Below are 24,703 nucleotides of genomic sequence, written 5' to 3' on the forward strand. Positions count from 1 at the left end.
TCAAGTTTTCTCTGAATAATGAAAAGGTTATTTTTCCTTCTGAAGATTTGAGGCAGGACTAAATTGGGCTGGCTGGTGAGAATGGAGCTGAAGGCTTTAGTTGGAGGTGTTTTCCTGAGTTTGCTTGTTCTCTGGAATGTTTGTGACTGTGTTCAAACTCATCGGGACGCGACCGAGACCGAGACCGGTGAGAGCAGCTGTCAATCAAACACATGATACATTGTTACATTGATCTGTGCCGCCGCTACATTCTATCTCTGCTTCGCTGAATTAGACATTCCAAAAGAAACACACTAAATAAATAAAAAGTATTAATATTTATTTATTCATAATTTTTCGAGACTACATGGGATATTTACACTTTTAAAAATCACTAACTAGTCACACCAGGGGCACGTTCCAGTAAGAAGGTTCAACCAACTCTGAGTTAAAACTTGAACTCTGAGCTGACTTACTCTGAGATGGGAAACTCGAGTTTTCGGGTTCAGAACTGCTGAATTGTTTAAGTTCAGTCAATTCTACTTCAGACTCATTACAAGTTTAATTCTTATCACTGTTATAATATCACAGGTGAAAACTGGCAGAACGGTAGCTTATTGAATTAATAGGCTATTCATTTTCATGGTATCTCACGGGCAAAAAATAAATAAATAAATAATAATAATAATAATTAAATTGCATTTTTCTTATTTTACAAATGATCTGCCAATAGAATAAGAAAATACGGCAGCGGCTATTTACACTGAGTGAAATTAACATAGCCTTTTTTCTTAACAATAGATCCTATTTACAGTAGACTAAGTGCAAATAGCTCTAGATGCTATTTACACTTAGGGAAAATCGTGATATATTCTATTTACCATGTAAAAGTAGCAGTTTCCTCATTTCAGGTTAACATACTCAGAGTTTTCACTTAACCTCCTTTCTGAAACGGGCCCCAGGACTGTTTAGTGAACTGCACAAAAGCTTAAGTTTGTTTGTTTGTTTATTTATTTTAAGGGAAAAAGAAAAGAACGTGATGACGGCACCTAGTGTAAACATATATAAATATGACTCTTATAAATAGCCTATTCCTGAACTCATACCATAAATATTTACATTCAGTAAGTGAATGAAGATTTTTTATTTGTATAACTTTTTAACAATTTGTCCCTAAAATATAGCTAGTAAGAAGCATCTAATTTAGAACATCCTATTGACTTCTATTGTTTAAAGCTTTTTATGATTATTAAAAACTAATCCCATCCCTAAAAAACTTTTTTTTTGCATTAGATTTATATCTTAAAATGCTCAAATTATTAATTAATTAAATAATTATGATTACAAACTAATCCCACCCATAAAATTAATTAATTATGAATTAAACCAAATTGCAATATAATAAAAACAACAAAAAAATTATATCCGCATTTATCATTATCATTATCACAAACTAACTTTACCCCTCAATAAACATATTTTGAATTAGAATAATAAATAAATGCTACATTTTTATAATTATTTACTCTCTAGCCCTAATCTTTTGCATCAAAAATGTGCTCAATTTCTAAATTATTTTGACTTTAAGGATGTTCCCAAAGAGAGATTTTGATTTTAGATTCAGACAGACAGTGCTGTACTTAAACCATAGCTAAGTAAAAACATGCACAAACAACTTCTCTCTCTGTTGTCAATGTCTCTGTTTGCCTCTATTTATCTGACAGTTTTTGATTTGCCCAGTGCAGGTACATTTCTGCTTGCCAGCTTTTTTTTTTTTTCAAAGGACCATCCTTCCCTTCCGCATAACCTTTGTTTTCTATCTTGTCTTTATGTCTCTGTCTAGTCTTTTAAGTTCCTGTCTCTTATCAATTCAGTCTGATTTTTTACAGAAATACCTGAGATATAGATAAAGAGTGTGTGTTTGTGCATGTGTAGAGCTGCATTGTCCTCACAAAGCTTTGGAACAATAAAGATCTGAGAAGAAAATTCTTTAAGTCATTAAGAGCATTTTGTTCACTCACCATCATTGATCTACAGAAGTTTTCCCCTCACATATTACTACTTGCATGCTTATAAACTGTCAAAAACCTTTACATTTTGTACCATTTCATCTGTACGATAGCAGATTCACTGCTAGATTGCTTTAATATTTTGGAAAGAAATCTATTATGCTCACCAAGGCTGCATTTATTCGATACAATAAAACAGTAACATTTTGAAATATTATTATGAATTACAATAATGGTTTGCTATTTGAATATATATTAAAATGTAATTTATTCCTTTGATGTAAAGTGGGATTTTCAGCAGTCAAATTACAGTTTTCTGTATCACGCGATCTTTCAGCAATCATTCTTTGTGTTTAATTGATGCATTAAATTGATCAAAAGTGACGGTAAAGACATTTATAATGTTACAAAACATTTCTATTTTAAATGAGCTGTTCTTTTGAGCTTTTTATTCCTGAAAAAAATGTATCGTGTATTTCACAAAAATATTAAGTAGCACAACTATGTTCAACAATGATAATAATGAGAAATGTGTCTCAAGCAGCAAAACAGCATATTAGAATGATTTCTGAAGGATCATATGACACTGAAAACTGGTGTAATTTAGCTTTGTATCACAGGAATAAATTAAAATTTAAATTGTAATAATATTTCACGATATTACAGTTTTCACTATTTTTTTGATCAAATAAATACATCCTTGGTAAAGATAAGAGAATTCTTTCAAAAACATGAAAAGAATTAATTAAAAACCTTTTTCCTGGTACAGTTACTATTACTATTATTCTATTATACTATTGTAATACCAGAGCACTTGATATATACCACGGTACTGAATGATTACCAGGCATACAGCCTGTGGCTTGTTAATGTCACTGATGTCATTCTGCATGTTTCTTCTATTAGTAATCAACCTCTTGGAGGCTCTTAACGTCACTCGCTTTACCCGCGGGGTGACTAAGGTCAAAGGTCATGACCCAAAGACGCCGGCCTGGCGTTTCCGTTCCAACACGCCTCATCTCAAACTACCCCACACATTTTTGGACTACCTCTTCAACAGCTCACAGGGCGTCCTGGGTTTTCACATGGTGGGCCGTCAGAATAAAGGCTCGGAGGCCACACTCATCTCCTTCACCTCCTCTACCTTCCTGAAGAATGGCGATCGCCCCCTGCTGGAGCTCGTCTCCAACACAAAAGCAGACTGGCTGCAGCTGGAGTTCAGGTCAGCGCACGGCCTGCGGCCTGCGGTGCTAAGGTTGCCCGGCGGGAGTCCCTTTACGAGCAGAGGTTGGGTGAGGATGGCTCTGAGTGTGGAGCCCAGGCAGATGGTGCTGTATGTGGACTGCCAGGATGCCGTGGTGCTCAAACTGAAAGAAGGGGGACGAATCCTGACTCTGGACTTCCCACGTGATCTGCAGGTTACCTTCTCCAGCACTGCAGGAAAAAAGACCAGCAAATTCACTGTGAGTTTACTGACACAAACAAATATGTACCTACATGCTAGTGTATCTGGACACCTAAAAATCAGCCATTTTTAACTTCTAATCAACTGATCCCAATGCGATTTTGAAACTAGAAACGTGCCTCATTTCCTTGTGTCAAAGCAACTGCATTGAACATACCTGTCTGAGTGCCATAAATATTCTTATTCCAAAGTTTGCGTGCCTATAACTGAAGAAGTATTAAAGATATTGCAATATGATTTTAGATTATAATGAACTTTTCTTCTGAAATTGTCATTTTCAAAGCCCTATATCATTCATTCCAAAGATATGGGGCTCTTAATGAGGCTCAATTAGACTTATTTTATTTAAAGAATAATGTCTAAAGAATAAATAATGTTAAAATTAGAATTGTATCTTGTTTTGCTCTGTTGTTTTGCTCTCAGCTACCAAGAGTTACCAAGAGATATGCAGTATAGTATCATGTTTGAAACAAAGTGAACAGCTTTGTGGAAATGTTGGGGAAATATCCATTTTGGGACCAGATGGTGTATTTACAGCATCTATGGAAGAAAAAAAAAACTGTTTGGTTACCAGCATTCTTCAAAATATCTTATTTTTGTTTTGTTTTCAACAGGTTTAGAGTAAAACAATAGTCAGTAAATTATGACAAAATATTAATTTTTGAGTGCACTGTGCCTTTAAAGCATTCTACAGAGGTGATTGTTCTGGTGTTGTCATTGCTCATTTGTTTTACGACGTTACTGTCATGACTTTGCAATGGGTTTCCATGGTTACAGAGTTCATTGTGTTCATGGCCACAGAAATGACTGTATGTGTTTTCTCATTGTTTCAGGGTGGTTGGCAGACGGCTGAACTCTCCACCAGGGCATATGAGAGTCGTCCGTGGTTCTGTGACAATGTAACAGGCATGAAAACAATAAAACCATTTAAACATCTGAACTACGCATGCACATGAAAACACACACACACACACAACAGAGCAAAAAAAATATATAAAACACCTCCTTCTGTAAAAAAATTACCAACAAAAAAGTTTTATTAATCAGTTATAATAAATATTTTCATCTGTTATGTTTTCTTTTTTGGCTATAGGTTAATGTCAGCTAGTACATTTTTGAGGTGTAGTATTATTTTATAAGGGATATTTATGATTGTTTTCTGGGAACCTTATTAACTTTTTTTGCCCCCCAATACTCATGGTGAATATATGCTTCAGCATTATAGATCAAATACTGATGTACTGATGTTGAAATTTGTCCAAAATATTTAGGTTTAAAAAAAAAACATGTTTTTTTTTTGAGCCTGGCACAATGCATTCATCTTTTATGACCTGTGTGTTTACATGCATATGTGTGTTTGTGGTTATTACACACACCCCCTCCAAAAAAAATCCCTCCCAACAATCCCCCCTCAAAAAAAAACAACATATAAATCAAGATAGATCAGGGAGACCGTGGGGATGGCATAGTATCAGCTGCAAGATACCCCATTGAATCAAACATTCGTCTTGGCCAACTGGAGGACAACCTGAATAACATCAAAAACACTCAAGACATGACAAATACACAGGAAAATTAGAAAAATAACGCCAATAGGCATGCTGGTGTCTGCACTTGGACTAGAAAGTACTGTGGTACTATCAATGTTTTTTCATACCAGGGTTTGTATAAGGGAAATGTACAATGATAGTCATGTGGTATACAGTACTGAATTACCTTGGAGTACATGTCATGGTAAATGAATATGGTAATTATTTACCATAATAGTATACATGTGCTGTTGTTATCATTAACTAAAAGTATTAATTGATATAAAAGCTGAAATAAAACAAAATGTGAATGTTAGATTACAAATTTCAATTAAAAAAATATTTAATTATTGTTTTGAAAATATTTAATTATTGATTTGACAAATTTCTAACTTAAAATAAACTAAAAATTAAATTAAAATTAAGCTGAACCCAAAATAAAATATAATCTATAAATATTAAAAAAACGAATAAAAAATGACAACAGTACATACTGTATCAAATATATTATTGTTAACTTAAACTAAAACTGTTTTAAAAAATATAAACAACTGAAATAAAGCAAAAAAATAAAATACAATTACAAAATACAAATATTAGATGAAAACTAATCGAATTAGTTTATATATATATATATATATATATATATATATACATACACACACATACTATATATATAGATAGATAGATAGATAGATAGATAGATAGATAGATAGATAGATAGATAGATAGATAGATAGATAGATAGATAGATAGATAGATAGATAGATAGATAGACAGATAGATATAAGATGACAAACAGAGATGTTTATGAGTTTAAGATTAAGTCTAAAATTACTAACTGAAATTAAAACTGGAATAAAATAAATTAACACTTTGTTGAGATATTTGTTTTTAATTTAATACAAATGCAAAAAGCTCATAAAAAAATTACTAAAAATAAAAATGAAAAAATAAAAGCTGATTCAATATATATTTTGTAACGCTTTTTTTTAAGGGTGTCATGCTGGATAAGTATACAAGCAAATTATTATAACACACTTTAAAAAAACTCTCTATATATATAGAACAACACCCCCCAGCAGACAATAGACTACCACCAAAAAACTTATTATTGCTCGAAACGGAAGTGCGAGTGGGAGGGACGTGACATGGATGAGGGATCCCGCTGGTCTCCTGACAGCAACACCGTCTGTTACTGCACCCATGGGAAAGTTCAGTGCGACCGCTTCAATGGTGAGTAATCTAACATCCATTACATCAGCATGAGGAATCACAACACACAATAATTAATTACAACATACATACTCATTAACCATCTAAGCTTTAATCAGCAAGCCAATCATCAAACCATAGATCAGAGGAATTTACATGCACGCCACAAATGAAAATAATGAACCGCATTACACAAATGTATTTATTCTTCATAGAGACTGGTTTTCCCTAAAGTAAAATCTGTAATGATGGAGTGATGCCAAGTGGTTTCAAATGGATTTGCACTGGTGCACCCCTTGGTATAAAAACATAAAATAAACATATTCTATTTTGTTTTTATGGTCTGTTGTTTGGATAGTTTGAGGTATTCAGTAAAATGAGTCTTTTTTGACACAGAAAGGTGTGATGATTTAATGTGTGCGTGTGTGTACTTGTCACACTTGCTATGTACAAATGCCTCGTCACGGTGAAACAGACCTGTAAATGCAATAAAAAGTTATTTCCCCTCTCTCGCTTTCTTTATCTTTTCCATTCTTCCTGTATGTCTAATGAGATGTGAATGTTTAGATGGAGTGGATTACAGATTCCAAACAGAAGATAGCTATTTATATCAGTCTTATACTACAATCTCTCTCTTACTTTTCTTCATCTTGTTTACTGAAATTGTGATCTTACTTAATGTTACACATATTTTTAAATACATTGTGAACAACTGTTAAATGTATTCATTCATTTATTTGTTTATTAATTTCACAGCAGTTTACAATTAATAATATATAGTTTATTTTGCTTTTATGGCAGCAGTGCTGAAGCATCAAACAGTTTCATAATCAATGTCTCTATCATGCTCATTTAATGAATAGAATATTACATTTTTTTTTACATTTGTCTTTGTTTGAAACAATCCTTAGTTATGTTTATATACCGTTTAAAATTAGATTTATATATATATATATATATATATATATATATATATATATAGACTATATAGAGACATATAGATATATGTATATATATATGTAATAGAGGATATGTCTATATATATCTATATATATGGATATATATATATATTATATATAGTTATATATATACTAATATATATATAGATATATATATATATAGATATATATGTATATATATAATATAGATAATATATATATATATAATATATATATATAAATACATATATATATGAATATTGTACAAAAAGATCCTGTTTAAATCAAAGTTGTAAGTTTTGTCAACAGTAATTTAAATGTAATCAAAAAGTAGTCTGCTGGTTCCTGAGTTGTTTATTAAAGTATTCCGTGTTTGAATCGCACTCTGATTCTTCAGTCCTATTCCTGGTACACACACACACACACACACACACACACACACACACACACATGTTTGTTTTTATGAATTGTGGGGACATTCCATAGGCATAATGGTTTTTATACTTTACAAACTGTATGTACTATTGCCCTACACCAACCCTACACCTAACCCTACCCCTTACTGGAAACTTTGTGCATTTTTACTTTCTCAAAAAAAACTCATTTTGTATGGTTTATAAGAGTTTTGAAAAATGGGGACATGGGTTATGTCCTCATAAGTCACCCTCTCCTTGTAATACCTGTGTCATTCCCATGTCATTACACAAAGTTGTGTCCTGATATGTCACAAAAACCGCGCATGCGCACACACACACACACACCACACACATATATATATATATAGTATATTATAAAATACACACACACACACACACACACACACACATATATAATTTATATATATATATATATATATATATACATACATACATATATTGAAAGAAGCATGAATTTCAGAATCCCACCGACCCTATTGACCCCACATTACGTGAGAATGCATTGAATAGCTGTTAACAACTCATTTTCAGACATCAGATATCTAGTACAGTCTGAACTCATGAATTCTCTCAGACATCTTTATAGTTCATATTGCAGATAAGATTGGATCTGATGCTGGTAGGAAGTACGCTTGCAGACACACAAACACACACACACACACACACACTTTTACCTGCTTTGGTTCATCTGAAATGCTTATCTCAGATTGTGTCTATAGGGGTTTTGTTCCAGTGCAATACAACTTGTCTATGTCTCTGATTGCAGAATGCAGCTTTCATGGCAATATCTATAGCAATGGGGATGTCTTCAGCCCAGACGACTGCAACCGCTGTACATGTGAAGTATGAAATCTAAAAGATTTGCTTTTATGGCAGCAGCCATGCAAAAAAAAAAAAAAAAAAAAAAAAATGTATAGCCTGAATGCACTGTAAGTCGCATTGGATAAAAGCGTCTGCTAAATGCATAAATGTAAATGTATGATCTTCACTCGTGTCCTTCTCTCCTGCTGGCATGTCTTGTGCAACTGTGACATAGTTTTGTTTGTGTGTGTTTATTTTCTAGCATGGCAGAGTAGAGTGTAATGTGAATCCATGTCCATCACAGTCCTGTCAGCAACCACCCACTCCTCAGACAACATGCTGCCCTGCCTGCCAAACAAGTACCCACAATCCATCTCTACTCCCACATACCTACACCAATGAATGTATATATCAAACTGGGCATGATTTTTGAGGCAATATATTTATAAAAATATATTTTAATATATGAATATATTTATATATTTGAAATATATTTAACCTTTAATCGTCCCTTGATTAGAGCGATGTTAAAGTCCCTTGGGGTCAGACAGACCCTAAGGTTTTGCAGAGCGATTGCATAAGGAAATATAATATTTTTTTTTTAATGACAAACTATATATATTTTTTAATTTACTTCTCAGCTATACATTTATGATGTGTTTGTGTGGATATTTGGTAGTTTTTTACCTATTTACTGAACAACTGCTCAGCTCTGCCATAAATTGGCTTATGAATTTTTTTTTTTTTATCCCTTAAATTATGACCTTAATGAAATATAAAAGGTTTTTGGATATTGGCCCATGTGTTAGGGATAGAATACTGCCATCTCCAGGTTAATAGAAAATCTTTAGGTATTATAGTTTAAGAAAGAAAGTTCAATGACCACATATATCCAGCAGAGGTCCATTGGGACTCATTTTCAGTTCAGTTTCAAGTCCATTTTTCTTTATGTTTCAACTTCTCCTCACAAATTTATGATATATATTTAAGCATTCTAAAATACATAAAAAAATCCATATTTTTGTATTTATTTTTGTTGTTGTCTGATATATTTTGAATTGTTTGCTTTTGCAAATTATTATACATAAAATTGCAGAAATGTTACGTCACCACTGAAAGACATGACTGTAGTCACATACTATTTATTTCAGAAAATTATTTATCACAAATGATTGATTTTTTATAACAAGAGATGAGTTTTAAAAATATAAATAAAACCAACACAATACAAAACAAAACAACAGCACCAATAAACAGTAATGAGCAGGAGTGAAGAGGTCACAGAACAATACATTTTTATTTATTTATTTATTTATTTTTTTTTGTCACTTGTTCCATGTTGCATTTGTGCTCTAGTATTATACATATGGCTGCTGTGCGTCATGACCCCCCCTTCAAAAAGGTGTTTTTCTTCCGTTTTCTTCCATTTAAATCTTTAGGATGTGAACATGAGGGTGAAATCTATGAGGACGGGAAGCAGTTTGTGTCGAGATCAAACCCTTGCCTCAAGTGCAGCTGCTCTGTGAGTCTACTGTGTGTGTGTGTGTGTGTGTGTGTGTGTGTGTGTGTGTGTGTGTGTGTGTGTGTGTGTGTGTGTGTGTGTGTGTGTGTGTGTGTTCTCCTTGTGGGGTTGAAATTAAAATTAAAATTAAAACAAAAAGAACTGTACCACAAAACCTTTAAAAACCACCCAAGAAAAAGATGATAAAAGGGCTAAGTAATCTCATATTACTGTTCATGTATTTCAGTATATATTTAAAGATGACCCCAGCATAAACTCAAGCATACAGATCTTGAAATACTTTGTTAAACTTTTTAGTGCAAAGGTTAAATGAGGTCAAACAGAAATGGCAAAAGACATTTCAATGATTAATGTATATTTTGCAGATGTTCTGGGACAAAGAATGTCAATGTATATTAAGTGTTTAAGTAAAATAATTATGTTAATTGATGTATTTGAATTGACTTTACCCTGCAAAACCTGACATGAAATAATAGTCAATAGTTTTTAAATAGAAAAATTTATTGAACATTTAGACAAAATCCAAAAAAAAAAAAAAAAAAAAAAAAGTCATATTGACAAATCAGGGATTTTATTTTAAAGGAGAGCATGGAGCTCATAACTAAAATGAAAACCATAAAAAATATTACGTGAAATAAAATAAATGTTAATATTAAATATAAAAAACTTTTTTTTTCAGCTGTTTGCAGAAGCAGCAGTTTAACTAAAAATGACAAAATATTACAATAAAAATATAAAATATATTCATATATTATATTTATATTATATTATATTATATTATATTATATTATATTATATTATATTATATTATATTATATTATATTATAAAACAAAATAATATAATATAATATAATATAATATAATATGAACCAATTACATCACAATATTAAACCTTTAACTAAATCTAAAGTGAAAACAGAGAATCTAACAATAAAACCTAATTCAAAATATTAACAAAAAATATATGAGTATATTAATGATACTAAAATAATAATGGCATGCTCTTTACTGTACAAAATAAATTACTAAACTATTCAACTAAAATGAATACGAGCTAAATTTTAAACATGTCTGCAAATTGCTTGGCCAAACAACCTTTACCATGTTAACCTGGATTGCACATATTCATTTGCAGAATGGTCAGGTGTCATGTGAACCCATCCAGTGTCCCCGCTGCAACTTTGAGGGGCAGGTTATTCTAGACGGCGTCTCTGTTCAACCCTCCCATGACCCCTGCAAACGCTGTGTGTGCAATGTAAGGCTGAGATGCCAGTGTGCTTCTCTGTTTTGTCCGTGTTGGGATGAGTCAACGTGAGGTTACAGTTGAACATTGTACATTTAGAATATTGTAACTATTATTAACAGCAAATGTATATTTTATATTACAAGAGCACTGGTATGAGTTATTTAGTATTTAGTATTAGTACTAATTATTTAGTATTACGAACTTTTGAACTGAGAAATTTTTCTGCTTCATTTTAAACTCTTATATATGTGTATACACACACACAAACACACAAATGTACATAAATACATATTATAAACATATTAATAGTCATATTATTGTTTTTTATTTATTATTTTTATTATATACACATATATATGTGTGTGTGTGTATGTATACATACTAAAAAAATAATTACTAAAAAATTAAATAAATACATATTAAATAAATACAAATTACATTATGTTATATGTTAAAGCTAAAATTGAAATACAAATTATATATATATATATATATATATATATATATATATATATATATATATATATATATATATATATATATATATAGTATACTTTAGTTAGTTGCCAAGGCAATATGTCTATTTTTTTATTCTTTTACAATGTTTTATTTTATGTTAAGTATTTCATGTACTTGCAATGCTTTACCCTCATTGTTGCCCACATACAAAAAGATAAGTTTAAAGTTAAATAGTAAGTTATTGAAATTTTCACTTTTATAATCAGCACTAATTAAGTAGGTTGTGTTTGTTTGTTTGTGTGTGTGTGTGTGTGTGTGTGTGTGTGTGTGTGTTTCTTATAGTCAGGGAATATAGTCTGTAACACTGAGACGTGTCCTGAAATTGGCTGTAATTTGGTGGAGACTGTAGGTGGGCAGTGCTGTCCCAGGTGTCGAAGTAAGTGTGTTTTGGAGTTTTTCTACATTTTTTATCAATTTTAATGACGTGACTTAAGTTAAGATTGTCTTTAGAAGCTCATACTTATCAAAAGATTTTTCCCTTGATATGAAGGTTGTGTCCAGGACAATGTGCGGCACCAACACGGCTCTCAGTGGAAGCTTACTAATGACCCCTGCACGACCTGTACATGCACGGTGGGGCTTCACCTGTTACCCAGCTGTTTTTGGCCCATCAGTGTTTTATTCTATCAATATAATCTCTTTCTCTCTCTAAAGGAGGGTCTGGTTCAGTGTGAGAGTGAGCGATGTAATATCCGCTGTAAAAACCCAGCCTCTCCTCCTCCTGGATCCTGCTGTCCTGTCTGTGACGGTGTGTCCATCCTTTTAAATATGATACATTAAAAATGTTTAAAACATTTAAAAAGCAAAGAGCAGTTGAAAACATGTAATCAAAATTCTGTCAGTTTACTTTTTTGATACATACTGGATGTTATTCCAAGAAAAAATTGTTTCAACAATGCCATTATAGCTCAACAAGTTATAACAACAAACATTTATAGAAAGGCTAGAAATATATTTCTTTGGAAAGAAGTGTCTAGTAAATGGCTATTTATACTTCAAATTAGTTTGATACATTTATTTCTCACAGGTTGCAGTTTGAATGGAGTAGACATCCCGAACGGGATGACTCTGCCGTCAGGACGCACATGTGATCCCACGTGTATATGTGAGGTAAGTTGCGTAAGAATCTGCTTTGCAACTTTTGTTTGTTCATAAATTCTACTTACTTTTTGTTTTATCGTATTTTATTTTATTCAGTATACAAATGTTTTTCAATACTTATATTTTTGTTTAGAAACTGCTTCACTGTTTATTGATATGTACATTTCTTTATTAATTAATTGAAATTATTTATGAATTTTGTTTTGTTCATGATTTTCAAAACTTGCATTTTTGTTATGTCTTCACAGACATTACAGCATGTAATTTTTGTACATGTATTTTTATTTAAAATATTTTTTATTTTTTGTGTGGAATCTGCTTCACTGTCATTGATATGTACTTTTTAAATATTTCAGTACTTATATTTTTGTTTATATACTTCCACACTTATAAAAATATAAAATTTTAAAAAAAAAATACAAAAATTAAAATAAAAAAAAAAAATCCTTTTTTTATCTTTGTAACTGATATGTAAATTATCTTTTTAATTAATTTTAAAGTATTTATTAATTTTATTTTCATTGTTTTCAAAACTTGCATTTTTGTTTGTAATCTGCTGCTTCACTGTCATTGATATGTAATTTTTTTATTTGTTTTTATTTTATTTTAAGTTTTTAAGTGTTTCCATTTTTGTTTAGAATCTGCTTTTAATTTAATTTAATTTAATTTAATTTAATTTAATTTAATTTAATTTAATTTAATTTAATTTAATTTAATTTAATTTAATTTAATTTAATTTAATTTAATTTAAAAATCCTAATTGATTTGGATGAAATGGTTTTCTAAAATGAAAAATAATTACATTATAGAAAAAGTTTTTAACAAACTTTTTTTTTCTTTTCAGAATGGAAATATTAATTGTGCTCAGTACCCTCCCCCACCAACTACCCCCCATAATAAACCAATCAGAACACCAGAATAATGCTCACCACATTATCATTTCATCAAACTTTTTTGCAAACACTCTTTATTTGACCTTCATTAATCAGTTCTGTGTGTTGATGTTCAGATGTGAGGAATGCACTCATGAGGGCGAGGCATACATAGACGGTCAAATCTTTGTGTCCAGACAGGATCCATGCTTAAGATGTCAGTGCTCGGTGAGTGTTTACTAAAGTGTTTACTATATATATATATATATATATATATATATATATATATTATATATATATTATATATATATATATATATATATATATATATGATCATGTGAATGTATTTGTTTGTGTATGTATGGGTATATCTTATGATGCAGGGTGGACAAGTGTCGTGTGAATCTGCAATATCTTCATGTCCCTCTGCAAGTTGCTCGCACCCAACAAAACCACATGACCAATGCTGTCCGACTTGTAACAGTAAATAAGCATGCAAACATCTTTTTTTTAAGACATATCTTTCTTTCTCTAACATGCAACATAATTAAAAAAGACACAGAGTTTACCTGGATTTAAGACACAAATACTGATGTGTTTTTACTGTGTTGCAGCTTGTGAATATGAAGGAAGGGTTTATGAAAATGGAAAAGAGTTCAGGCCTCCCGGTGGAGGTCCATGCATCCAGTGTTTATGCAAGGTGAAACACAGACACACACTGAAAAGAGCTACTGTCAATTCAGTTTCAAGCAAGGATAGTCAATGAAATTACGGAAGGAAAATGGTTGTTTTTTGATTTTGTCAGTGATTTCAACAATATATTTTTTTCAATTTAATTAAAGATAAAGTTGACATGTTTTAATTAATAAATAAAATGTTTCAATATTTGTTTTATTTTGCATAAAATAAAATGCTGACTTAAAATAAAATAGCATTATTTGCTAAAATTGACAAATATGACATGAGCTGGGCAAAAAACAATTGTCCAACAAGGACAATTCCATATGACTCATGCACTGTGTATTTTTATGAAGTCTTGTATTGGCTTCATTTCAGGAAGATGACAAAAAGTTGAATCTCTTGAAACTCTTCTGCATATGTGCATATTCAAACTTGACACATAAAAGCTGGTCATGCTAGGTTTGACTTCACTTTAGTCATTGATTCTTGTGTAACATTATATTGTTTTTTTTTTGTTTTTTTTTGTTAGAATGGTAATGTGAGATGTCATCAGGAAAGATGCCCAAGTTTGAACTGTGCAGTTCCCACTCCAGCTGCTCCTAACACCTGCTGTCCAACGTGCAGCGGTAAGACATTCGGCTGCCACTGACTTTAACATGAAACACATTCTCTCATACAGTACCATTCAAATGTTTGGGGTCAATAATTTATTTATTCTTTAAAATAAATTAATCCTTTAAAATGTTTTAAAGTGACAGTAAAGACATTTACATTGTTACAAAAGATTTGTTTCAAATAAATGCTCTTCTTTTGATCCTTCTATTCATCAAAGAATCCTGTATAATGTATGACAGTTTCTACAAAAATATTATGACTGGATAAATAAAATGACTGGATGATATCAAATCAGCATATTAGATTGATTTCTGAAGGATCATGTGACACTGAAGACTGGAGTAATGATGCTGAAAAGTCAGCTTTGCATCACAGGAATAAATTATATTTTAACATATATTAAAATCAAAAGTTTTTAATGTAATAATATTTCACAATATTACTGGTTTTACTGTATTATTAATCAAATTAATGCAGCCTTTATGCAGTATATGGTTTATCTGTGTTCTTAAATTCATCTCTGGTATTATTCATAAGCATAATGTATATTTATAATGTAATTCTTACCGACAGTCTTTATCACTGAATAGACTTCTATAAAATAATTAAATTTCTGCCCCATTCTGTGATAAAAACACATCAGTTCACAGAAGTTCAAATACTATATATATATATAATTATATATATTTATATAAACAATACATATAATTTATATTATTTAATATATATATTATATATATATATATATACTGTATATATATACTTTATACATTATTAATATAATTTAGATTTATAAATTATATATATTTATATAAACAATACATATAATTTATATTATTTAATATAACATTTTTGTTATTTTTAATAATATATCGTTATTGTTCATTCTTTTGGCCATGGTAATTGTGTGGTGAAAAAACTGATATCATGACAGCCCTAAAGACATAAAAAATATTACCGGCTCCAAGCTTTTGAACAGTAGTGTATATGTGCTTATAGCATTCTGTGTCCATGTATGTACAGCAGGATGTACTTGGAATGGTGCTCAGTATCAAGAAGGAGCCACATGGATTGACATTGACCAAACATGTTCTTGTGAGGGTGGACAGGTGACGTGTAGGAGGCTTAACCCGGTGCCGGACTGTCACAGACAGACCCCCGCACCCATCTCAAATCCCTCAGGTAAGAGAAAGAAAATGTGAAATTCATAAGCTTTTAATGTACAGTAGCAGCTCTGATTATCTTATATTCTGCAGACTGCTCTATAGATGGTGCATACGCATTTTGTGCCTTACCAGTAATCACACATTGTAGTAGCAATGACCAAATATTTTCGGGCCACTTTAAAGCCAACCCTTTTGAAATGACAAAAATAACTTCCTTTTCACAGAAAGGATGGACCAACCCTTTCGGTTTCAGGCATCATCCAGTTTACTAGGAGCAGGGGCAGCAGCCTTGATGCTCATTTCTAACTCCATCTGTTTTAAAGCAAACTGATGATTGAATTTACGTTTTCGTAACTCTAGTTTTGCAGTTTCTAAATCTATTTGTTTTTCTTTTAGGGCCACTTCTTTTAACCTAATGGTGTTTGCAGGATCAGCCACTTCTTCTACCACACTAGTGGTAGGGCATTGATAAAATAACTCAATAAGGCTGCCTTTCAGGACATTACACAGGGTTTGTTTTAAATTGCTATGCCTAGCTATTTATAACAATTTGCCATTTGCAATAACTGATCTTTTGTGTACAAAAAATATCCAAAAAATATCTACTACTGATGCCATTTCGACACACTTGTAATCACAGGCTAAATCACAATAGTGACTTCAAGTTATTTTAACAAACGCTACAAGACTGATTACTCAAAAGTCTTATTCAGAACTATTCAGTATTAGTTTTATGTCCTTATTTTAGCTACACCCCCCCAAAACTTACTAAACATGCTTTTTTTTCTAAAAAATTTAAACATGTAGATCAACCTTGCTTAGATATTATTGTAGAACAGTTTTTGCTGAATACAAAAAAAATTACACGTTTTCAGCAGAAATGTTAGGGCATGTCAAAACATTTCAAGGGCCCCAAAATCACCTTGGACCCCAGAGGGTTAAGCCAAAAGCTGTGTGAGCAATTGAACCTCAAGAATAAACCTCACCCAAGACCACCGTATCCGGCTTAGCAGAATATAAATTAAATTTGGCTGCTATACAAAATTACCTTGAAATTCTGCAAGTTTGAAATGGACTTCAAAAACCATTAATTCAAATTCACAAAAAGTTTGTAACTAAAACGATCCCACAACACAGTTTTATTTTCCCTATTTAAGCACTGATTGTTAGTGTTTAAATGTGAAGTGTGACTGATGAAATGTGAAGAGAATTAACACAAGATTGCAACAGTATATGGTTTATCTGTGTTCTTTAATCTATCTATTATTCACAGGATAATCTATATTCATAAATGTCACACTAATCAACACAGTCTTTTGCTGTAGATTGTCGTGGTGACTCCAGTGGGCAGTGCCAGTACAAGCAGCGCTTTTATGAAAACGGCGAAACGTTCAAGGACCCGGATGATGCCTGTACCACGTGCATCTGTCAGGTACATGCAATTGGAAATCCTAAATTTGACATTTTATGAATGTTTAATACCAGACTTGAATGGAGTTCAGTGTTTGAATGAGCAAGTATGAGCCAAATATTTAATGTTCCAATGTTTATTAAATGTTTAACATTTTGGAAAAAATATGCTGTTCATTACAGTTCCTTTTCAAAGTTTGGATACTGATTATGAATTTAACATTTTTTTAATGAAGTCTCTTACACTCACCAAGGCTGAATTTAAATTATTTAATTAAAAATACAGTAAAAACTTTTTAATATTAGTTAATATTTGTGTGTGTGTGTGTGTGTGTGTGTGTGTGTGTGTGTGTGTGTGTGTGTGTGTGTGTGTGTGTGTGTGTGTGTGTGTGTGTGTGTGTGTGTGTGTGTGTGTGTGTGTGTGTGTGTGTGTGTGTGTGTGTGTAGGATGGTCAGACAAGATGTATTGTAGCATCATGTTCGGCAGCGAGGTGTGCTGATGCATACACTCCTCCTGGAGAGTGCTGTCCACGGTGTCCAGGTACACTTTCACTCACTAATCTCAGATAACTTGATCTTAGTTGTGCACACTAACAGTTAGTTTCCTCTTGTTGTTTTCTTCCTTTTCAAGACTGTGAATATGATGATAACCACATCATTACTAATGGAGATACTGTTACGGTCATATATTAACACAAAAGGGCTCGGTTCACATTTACATTTAGTCATTTTGCAGACGCATTTATCCAAAGCACCTTACAATTGGGGGATACATAAAGTGATTCTTCTTAAAGAGGCAAACAAACACAGGAAGTGCTCGTAATACCAAGTTTCAGGCATTGTTCAAATAAGTACAAGATAGTAAGGGAAGGAATAAATAAAGAGAAAGACAAAGTTTTTTTTTCTTTTTTTTTTCTTTAATTTAGGGTGAGGTCAAGTAGTGTAGAAGACATGAGTTTTCAGCTGTCACTTGAGAATTGTCAGGGATTCCGCATTCCGGATAGGGGTGGGAAGATCATTCCACCAGCCAGGAATGGTGAACGAGAATGTTCTGGAAAGTGATTTTGAGCCTCTCTGTGGTGGTACCACGAGGCGTCGCTCACTAGCGGATCTCAGACTTCTGGAGGGGATGTAGATTTGTAGTAGTGAGAGGAAGTAGGCGGGTGCTGAACCTGTGGCTTTTCTATATGCAAGCATCAGTGTCTTGAACTTGATGCGAGCCGCAACCAGTAGCCTGTGCAAGGAGATAAAGTGAGGTGTAACATGGGTTCTTTTGGGCTCGTTGAAGAATGTTCTGAATCATTTGTAGAGGTTAAATTGTGCTTGATGGAAGTCCAGCCAGAAGAGCATTGCAGCAGTCCAGCCTAGAAACGACAAGGTCCTGGACAAGAAGTTGTGCAGCATGCTCCGCTAGAAAGGGCCTGATCTTTCTGATGTTGTTCAATGCAAACCTGCAAGATCGAGCAGTCTTTGCAATGTGGTCTTTGAAGGTCAGCTGGTCATCAAAGATTACACCAAGATGTCTGACCGAAGTTGATGGGGTAATTGCATCTTATGGACTGGAGCTTGTGTTTGCAGCCGTGCAACCTCGACATTAGACATGTTCGAGGCAAAGACAAGGTGGTGGCTGATGCCCTATTCAGGATGGGGTTCAATAGGGGAATTAACTTCAAAGCAAAAACAACATAAAGAGGGGAGGAAAATAGTCAGGTGAAAATAAAACCAAAACAAAGGGGAGCACAACTGGACCGCTGTGCGCTCCACAGATGTAAGGGGATCTGCTCATAAGACGACAGAAACACACCCCAAACAAAAAATCTTCTAACCCTTGCAGGGCAGATGAATCCTTACAAAAAGGAAAAAATTAACCAGTTAAACTACACACATAACACCTTCACACACTAACCATCACCATAGAAAAATATTCTATAGACAAATCGTACCTTTTTTTTTTTTGGTATACCTACCTCTTCACCTACCCTATCCTGAATAGGGCATCAGCCACCACCTTGTCTTTGCCTCGAACATGTCTAATGTCGAGGTTGCACAGCTGCAAACACAAGCTTCAGTGCATAAGATGCTGATTAAAGATGCGCATTGATTTCAAAATGGTAAGAGGATTATGATCACAATACACAAATAAAATACAGAAAGAAGTGTTTTGACTGATTTACAGTATATGGTTTATCTGGGTTCTTTAAGCCATCTCTGGTATCTTTCATAAGGATAATATATATTCATATTGTAATGCCAATTGACATAGCCCTTGTCAATGTATAGAATTCTATAAAATAATATAATTTCAGACTCATTCTGTGATAAGAACATCTGTTCACAGAAGAAAGGTAAAACTGTGTGTAAAAACTCTCTGTCTATGTACATGTATATTATTTATATAAAAAATATAATTTTTTTCAAGATTTCTGTAGATATATCGTTATTGTTCATTCTTTTGGCCATGGTAATTGTGTGGTGAATGATATCATGACAGCCCTAAAGACATAAAAAATATTACCGGCTCCAAGCTTTTGAACAGTAGTGTATATGTGCTTATCGCATTCTGTGTCCATGTATGTACAGCAGGATGTACTTGGAATGGTGCTCAGTATCAAGAAGGAGCCACATGGATTGACGTTGACCAAACATGTTCTTGTGAGGGTGGAGTGAATCAGGTGGCGTGTAGGAGGCTTAACCCGGTGCCGGACTGTCGCACCCATCTCAAACGCACCCCGGAAAATGAAAAAAACACTTAAAAAAACACAAAAAAGATACATATGACACCCTTAAAACCAAAAATGAGTTGTCTCACATCAACTCAAAGTCAACATAAAATGAAGGTAATTCAAGGAACAGTAAAACAACGGTACAGATTTGTAGTAGTGACGAGGAAGTAGGGGGGTGCTGAACCTGTGGCTTTTCTATATGCAAGCATCAGTGTCTTGAACTTGATGCGAGACACGACCGGTAGCCTGTGCAAGGAGATAAAGTGAGGTGTAACATGGGTTCTTTTGGGCTCGTTGAAGAATGTTCTGAATCATTTGTAGAGGTTAAATTGTGCTTGATGGAAGTCCAGCCAGAAGCGCATTGCAGCGCAGTCCCAGCCTAGAAACGACAAGGTGCTGGACAAGAAGTTGTGCAGCATGCTCCGCTAGAAAGGGCCTGATCTTTCTGATGTTGTTTCAATGCAAACCTGCAAGATCGAGCAGTCTTTGCAATGTGGTCTTTGAAGGTCAGCTGGTCATCCAAGATTACACCAAGATGTCTGACCGAAGTTGATGTGGGTAATTGCATCTTATGGACTGGAGCTTGTGTTTGCAGCCGTGCAACCTCGACATTAGAAATGTTCGAGGCAAAGAAAAGGTGATGGCTGATGCCCTATTCAGGATGGGGTTCAATAGGGGAATTAACTTCAAAGCAAAAACAACATAAAGAGGGGAGGAAAATAGTCAGGTGAAAATAAACCAAAACAAAGGGGAGCACAACTGGACCGCTGTACGCTCCACAGATGTAAGGGGATCTGCTCATAAGACGACAGAAACACACAAAACAAAACGCTTCTAACCCTTGCAGGGCAGATGAATCCTTACAAAAAGGAAAAAATTAACCAGTTAAACTACACACATAACACCTTCACCCACTAACTTAAAACTGTGTGTAAAAACTCTCTCTCTATATACATGTACACCTACCACATCCTGAATCTGTTCACAGAAGAAAGGTAAATAATTAGTATATTATTTATATAAAAATATAATAATTACCCAGTATGTAATTTATATTATTTATTATAATTATTTTTTTTTTCAAGATTTCTGTAGATATTATAATATATCGTTATTGTTCATTCTTTTGGCCATGGTAATTGTGTGGTGAAAAATCTGATATCATGACAGCCCTAAAGACATAAAAAATATTACCGGCTCCAAGCTTTTGAACAGTATATGTGCTTATAGCATTCTGTGTCCATGTATGTACAGCAGGATGTACTTGGAATGGTGCTAAGTATCAAGAAGGAGCCACATGGATTGACATTGACCAAACATGTTCTTGTGAGGGTGGACAGGTGACGTGTAGGAGGCTTAACCCGGTGCCGGACTGCAACAAACACAAACCCCCAACCAAATAAAAACAAAAAGTTAAAATAAATAAAATTTTAAAGACGGGTAAAAAGAGACACAAAAATCCTATTTTCAGATCTGACAAAAAATAGGTATAAAAACGTTTCACATACTATCCACTGATTCATCTTAAGTTGTGCACACTAACAGTTATGACCTCTTCTTATCTTTTCATCCTTTCCAAGACTGTGAATATGGTAACCGCATTTTTACTAATGGAGAAACATTTTCAAATCCCTTGAATCCCTGTGAGGATTGTGTTTGCCAAGACGGACATGTGAACTGTGGGAATCGTGAGTGTTCGAGGCCAAATTGTAACTATCCCCGGTCGGGGACATGCTGCCAAAACAACTGCAATGGTGAGAGTCATAAGCATTAAATTTAGATTTAGAAAATAACCTTTTTTATCTTTTTTTCCCCTTTTTTCAGGTTTGACCTTTAAGATTTTCTAAACACACTTACAACATTAACAACTGGACATCCTTAAAAATTCAACAAATCATAAAAATAAAAACAACAAAAACACCCACCAACATCTACAAAAAAAAATAAAACAAAATGTTTAATAGAATAGTAATTTATCAGGGGCACATATGCCCCATATTTTGTTTTTTGTTTAAAATTTTTGTTACGTCAGGTGACTTAAAACCCTGTTAAAGGGATAGTACACTCAAAAATGTAATTCTGTAATCATTTACTCACTTTTATGGCATTCCAAACTTGTATTATTTTCCCTCTTCAGTGAAACAGTGAAGCTATTCTGACGAATGTTGGTAACCAAACTGTTTCGGTTCCTATTGACTTCAATTGTATTTTTTTGTCCCTACAATGGAAGTCAATGGGAATTTAAACATTCGGAGAGTAAATACATATAAATAAAGACAAATGGACATAAATAGTAGTGCTTAGCTAAAAGAATGTGGAAATCTCAGATCAGTTGGTCTTGAGCAAATCTGAAGAGAAATCCTGGAGTTCTTATTGAAAGATTGGAGACTGTCTTGGTAAATCTGAGCTCAGTTAGAGACGTATGCAAAATCTGTTGGTCAGACGAATTTTGTGTACGTCAAATTACTCTCCATGTAATGTCATTCCTGTTTAGAAGAAACAGTTGACGAAACTCTTTCCTATGAGTATATGCAAACCAGTCACTTAAAAAGCTCTCCCTTTCCTTCAGGATGTAGTTATGCAGGTAATGAGTATCCAAATGGAGTGGAATTTCCTCATCCAGTAGACAAATGCAGGACATGCCATTGTAAAGTAAGTGTTTCTTTATCATCACTTAAGTTCAAACATTTGGGGTCGTGAGAATTATTTTTTTTTTTTTTTTTTTTTTTTAAATACAGTACAGTTTGTATTTAAAATCCAATTTATTCCTGTGATGCAAAACTGAATTTTCAGCATCAATAGTCCTCAGTGATGATACTTCAGAAATCATTCCAATTGCTGATAGCCTGCTCAAGAAACATATTATATGAACTTCTCATCAGTGTTGAAAACAGTTGTGCTGCTTTTTGTTTTTGTGGAAAAATTCATACATTTTATTTTCAGGATTCTTTAATGAATAGAAAGTTAGATAAATAGTTAATAAATAGTTTATATGAAATAAAATCTCATTATAAATGTCTGTTCTGTCACTTTTGATCAATTCAATGAATCCCTCATGAATAAAAGTATTAATTTCTTTCAAAGAAAAAACACACTGACCCTGACCTTTGAACGGTAGTGTGCATCCACACACACACACATCAGAGTCATACTTGCGACTTAGTCATGTGTCTGTGTGTTTGTCTGTAGAATGGTAACGTCCAGTGTCTGAAGAAGCAATGTCAGGTGTCGAATTGTGCTGATGCGTCCACTCCATCAGGAGAGTGCTGCCCCCAGTGTCCAGGTCACACTGCTGCTCTTTTAATGCAGCAATTCATGTCTAACAATTCATGTCTATTTTTACACAATGACAATTTACACAATGAGTGTATTTAGATGTCAAATCTAATTTCTTACAGAAGCCCCTGCTGAATGCTTTTTTGAAGGACAGCGTTACAGTCACTTGCAGCAGTTCCATCATCCCTCTGACAGCTGTCAGTCATGCTCCTGCACCAATGGGGAGGTGAGCTGCCATCGCAGGCCCTGCCCCTCTGCTGTCTGCTCTCACCCTGTAATTCAAGACTGCTGTCGCACATGTGATGGTGAGACATTTCATATAAACATCACAAAGAGCATGTGAAAGCTTAAATAAGATTTCATCAAGAAATGTAGAGAGCAGTATTTATATTTATATATGCATAAATGAGTATCAGCATGTTAGAATGATTTCTATAGGATCATGTGACACTAAGGACTGGAATATAACAAATTTGTTTTTGTTATTTTTTAAATCAAATTGTGTGTGTGTGTATATATAAATGTACTGTATGTACAGTTATAGTGGTGTGCGATGTTGTTCTGTTCTAAAATGAGGAGGCAAAATTGTTGTTGTTATTTTTTAAATCAAATGTAAATTCTTGTCCCAGTCACATTTTTTCTTGGTTAATTAAACATTACTTACACTCTCTGAAAATGTGGAATATATATATATATATATATATATATATTATATATATATATATATATATATATTTTTTTTTTTTTTTTTTTTCTTAACAAATTAATCAATATTCTATTTTTTCAATTCAAGTAGGAAACTCATCAAGTTTCTAAGAATTTTTAATTTATTCCAAATTGACCCAAGGCAGTAATAATTTAAGCAATATGTGACCCTGAACCACAAAACCAAGTCTCAACGTTTTTGAAATGTATATGCATTTTGATTTATACATCATCTGAATAAACAAGCTTTCAATTTATGTTTGGTTTGTTAGGATAGGACAATACTTGGCTGAGATACAACTATTTGAGAAAAAAAAAAAAAAAAAAAATTTTGAAAACTTAATAAAAATATTCAGAAAATCTCCTTTAAATTTGTCCAAATGAAGTCCTTAGCAATGCATATTACTTATTAAAACATTAAGTTTTGATATATTTACGGTAGGAAATTTACAAAATATCTTGATAGAACATGATCTTTACTTAATATCCTAATG

The 24,703-nt window shown here is 33.0% G+C and overlaps 1 protein-coding gene across 1 annotated transcript in view; it reads left to right on the forward strand.

The window, feature by feature from the left end:
• The window catches only part of LOC109109422 (kielin cysteine rich BMP regulator), a 37,471-nt gene that overhangs the window by 314 nt on the left and 12,454 nt on the right, over positions 1 to 24,703 (forward strand). The window contains exons 2-26 of the mRNA XM_042743618.1: positions 46 to 187; positions 2,895 to 3,451; positions 4,287 to 4,352; positions 6,050 to 6,218; positions 8,339 to 8,415; positions 8,636 to 8,732; positions 9,813 to 9,895; positions 11,031 to 11,150; positions 11,943 to 12,036; positions 12,151 to 12,233; positions 12,315 to 12,408; positions 12,688 to 12,770; positions 13,606 to 13,680; positions 13,751 to 13,861; positions 14,017 to 14,116; positions 14,248 to 14,333; positions 14,844 to 14,940; positions 15,953 to 16,111; positions 17,421 to 17,527; positions 17,953 to 18,046; positions 21,483 to 21,629; positions 21,809 to 21,982; positions 22,798 to 22,880; positions 23,418 to 23,511; positions 23,627 to 23,809. Of these exons, the coding sequence (XP_042599552.1) occupies positions 82 to 187; positions 2,895 to 3,451; positions 4,287 to 4,352; positions 6,050 to 6,218; positions 8,339 to 8,415; positions 8,636 to 8,732; positions 9,813 to 9,895; positions 11,031 to 11,150; positions 11,943 to 12,036; positions 12,151 to 12,233; positions 12,315 to 12,408; positions 12,688 to 12,770; positions 13,606 to 13,680; positions 13,751 to 13,861; positions 14,017 to 14,116; positions 14,248 to 14,333; positions 14,844 to 14,940; positions 15,953 to 16,111; positions 17,421 to 17,527; positions 17,953 to 18,046; positions 21,483 to 21,629; positions 21,809 to 21,982; positions 22,798 to 22,880; positions 23,418 to 23,511; positions 23,627 to 23,809 (3,139 nt within the window). The 5' untranslated portion in view covers positions 46 to 81. The remainder of the gene's footprint in view (positions 1 to 45; positions 188 to 2,894; positions 3,452 to 4,286; positions 4,353 to 6,049; positions 6,219 to 8,338; positions 8,416 to 8,635; positions 8,733 to 9,812; positions 9,896 to 11,030; positions 11,151 to 11,942; positions 12,037 to 12,150; positions 12,234 to 12,314; positions 12,409 to 12,687; positions 12,771 to 13,605; positions 13,681 to 13,750; positions 13,862 to 14,016; positions 14,117 to 14,247; positions 14,334 to 14,843; positions 14,941 to 15,952; positions 16,112 to 17,420; positions 17,528 to 17,952; positions 18,047 to 21,482; positions 21,630 to 21,808; positions 21,983 to 22,797; positions 22,881 to 23,417; positions 23,512 to 23,626; positions 23,810 to 24,703) is intronic.

This window comes from Cyprinus carpio, chromosome B18 (assembly GCF_018340385.1).
Source record: "Cyprinus carpio isolate SPL01 chromosome B18, ASM1834038v1, whole genome shotgun sequence".
NCBI lineage: Eukaryota > Metazoa > Chordata > Actinopteri > Cypriniformes > Cyprinidae > Cyprinus > Cyprinus carpio.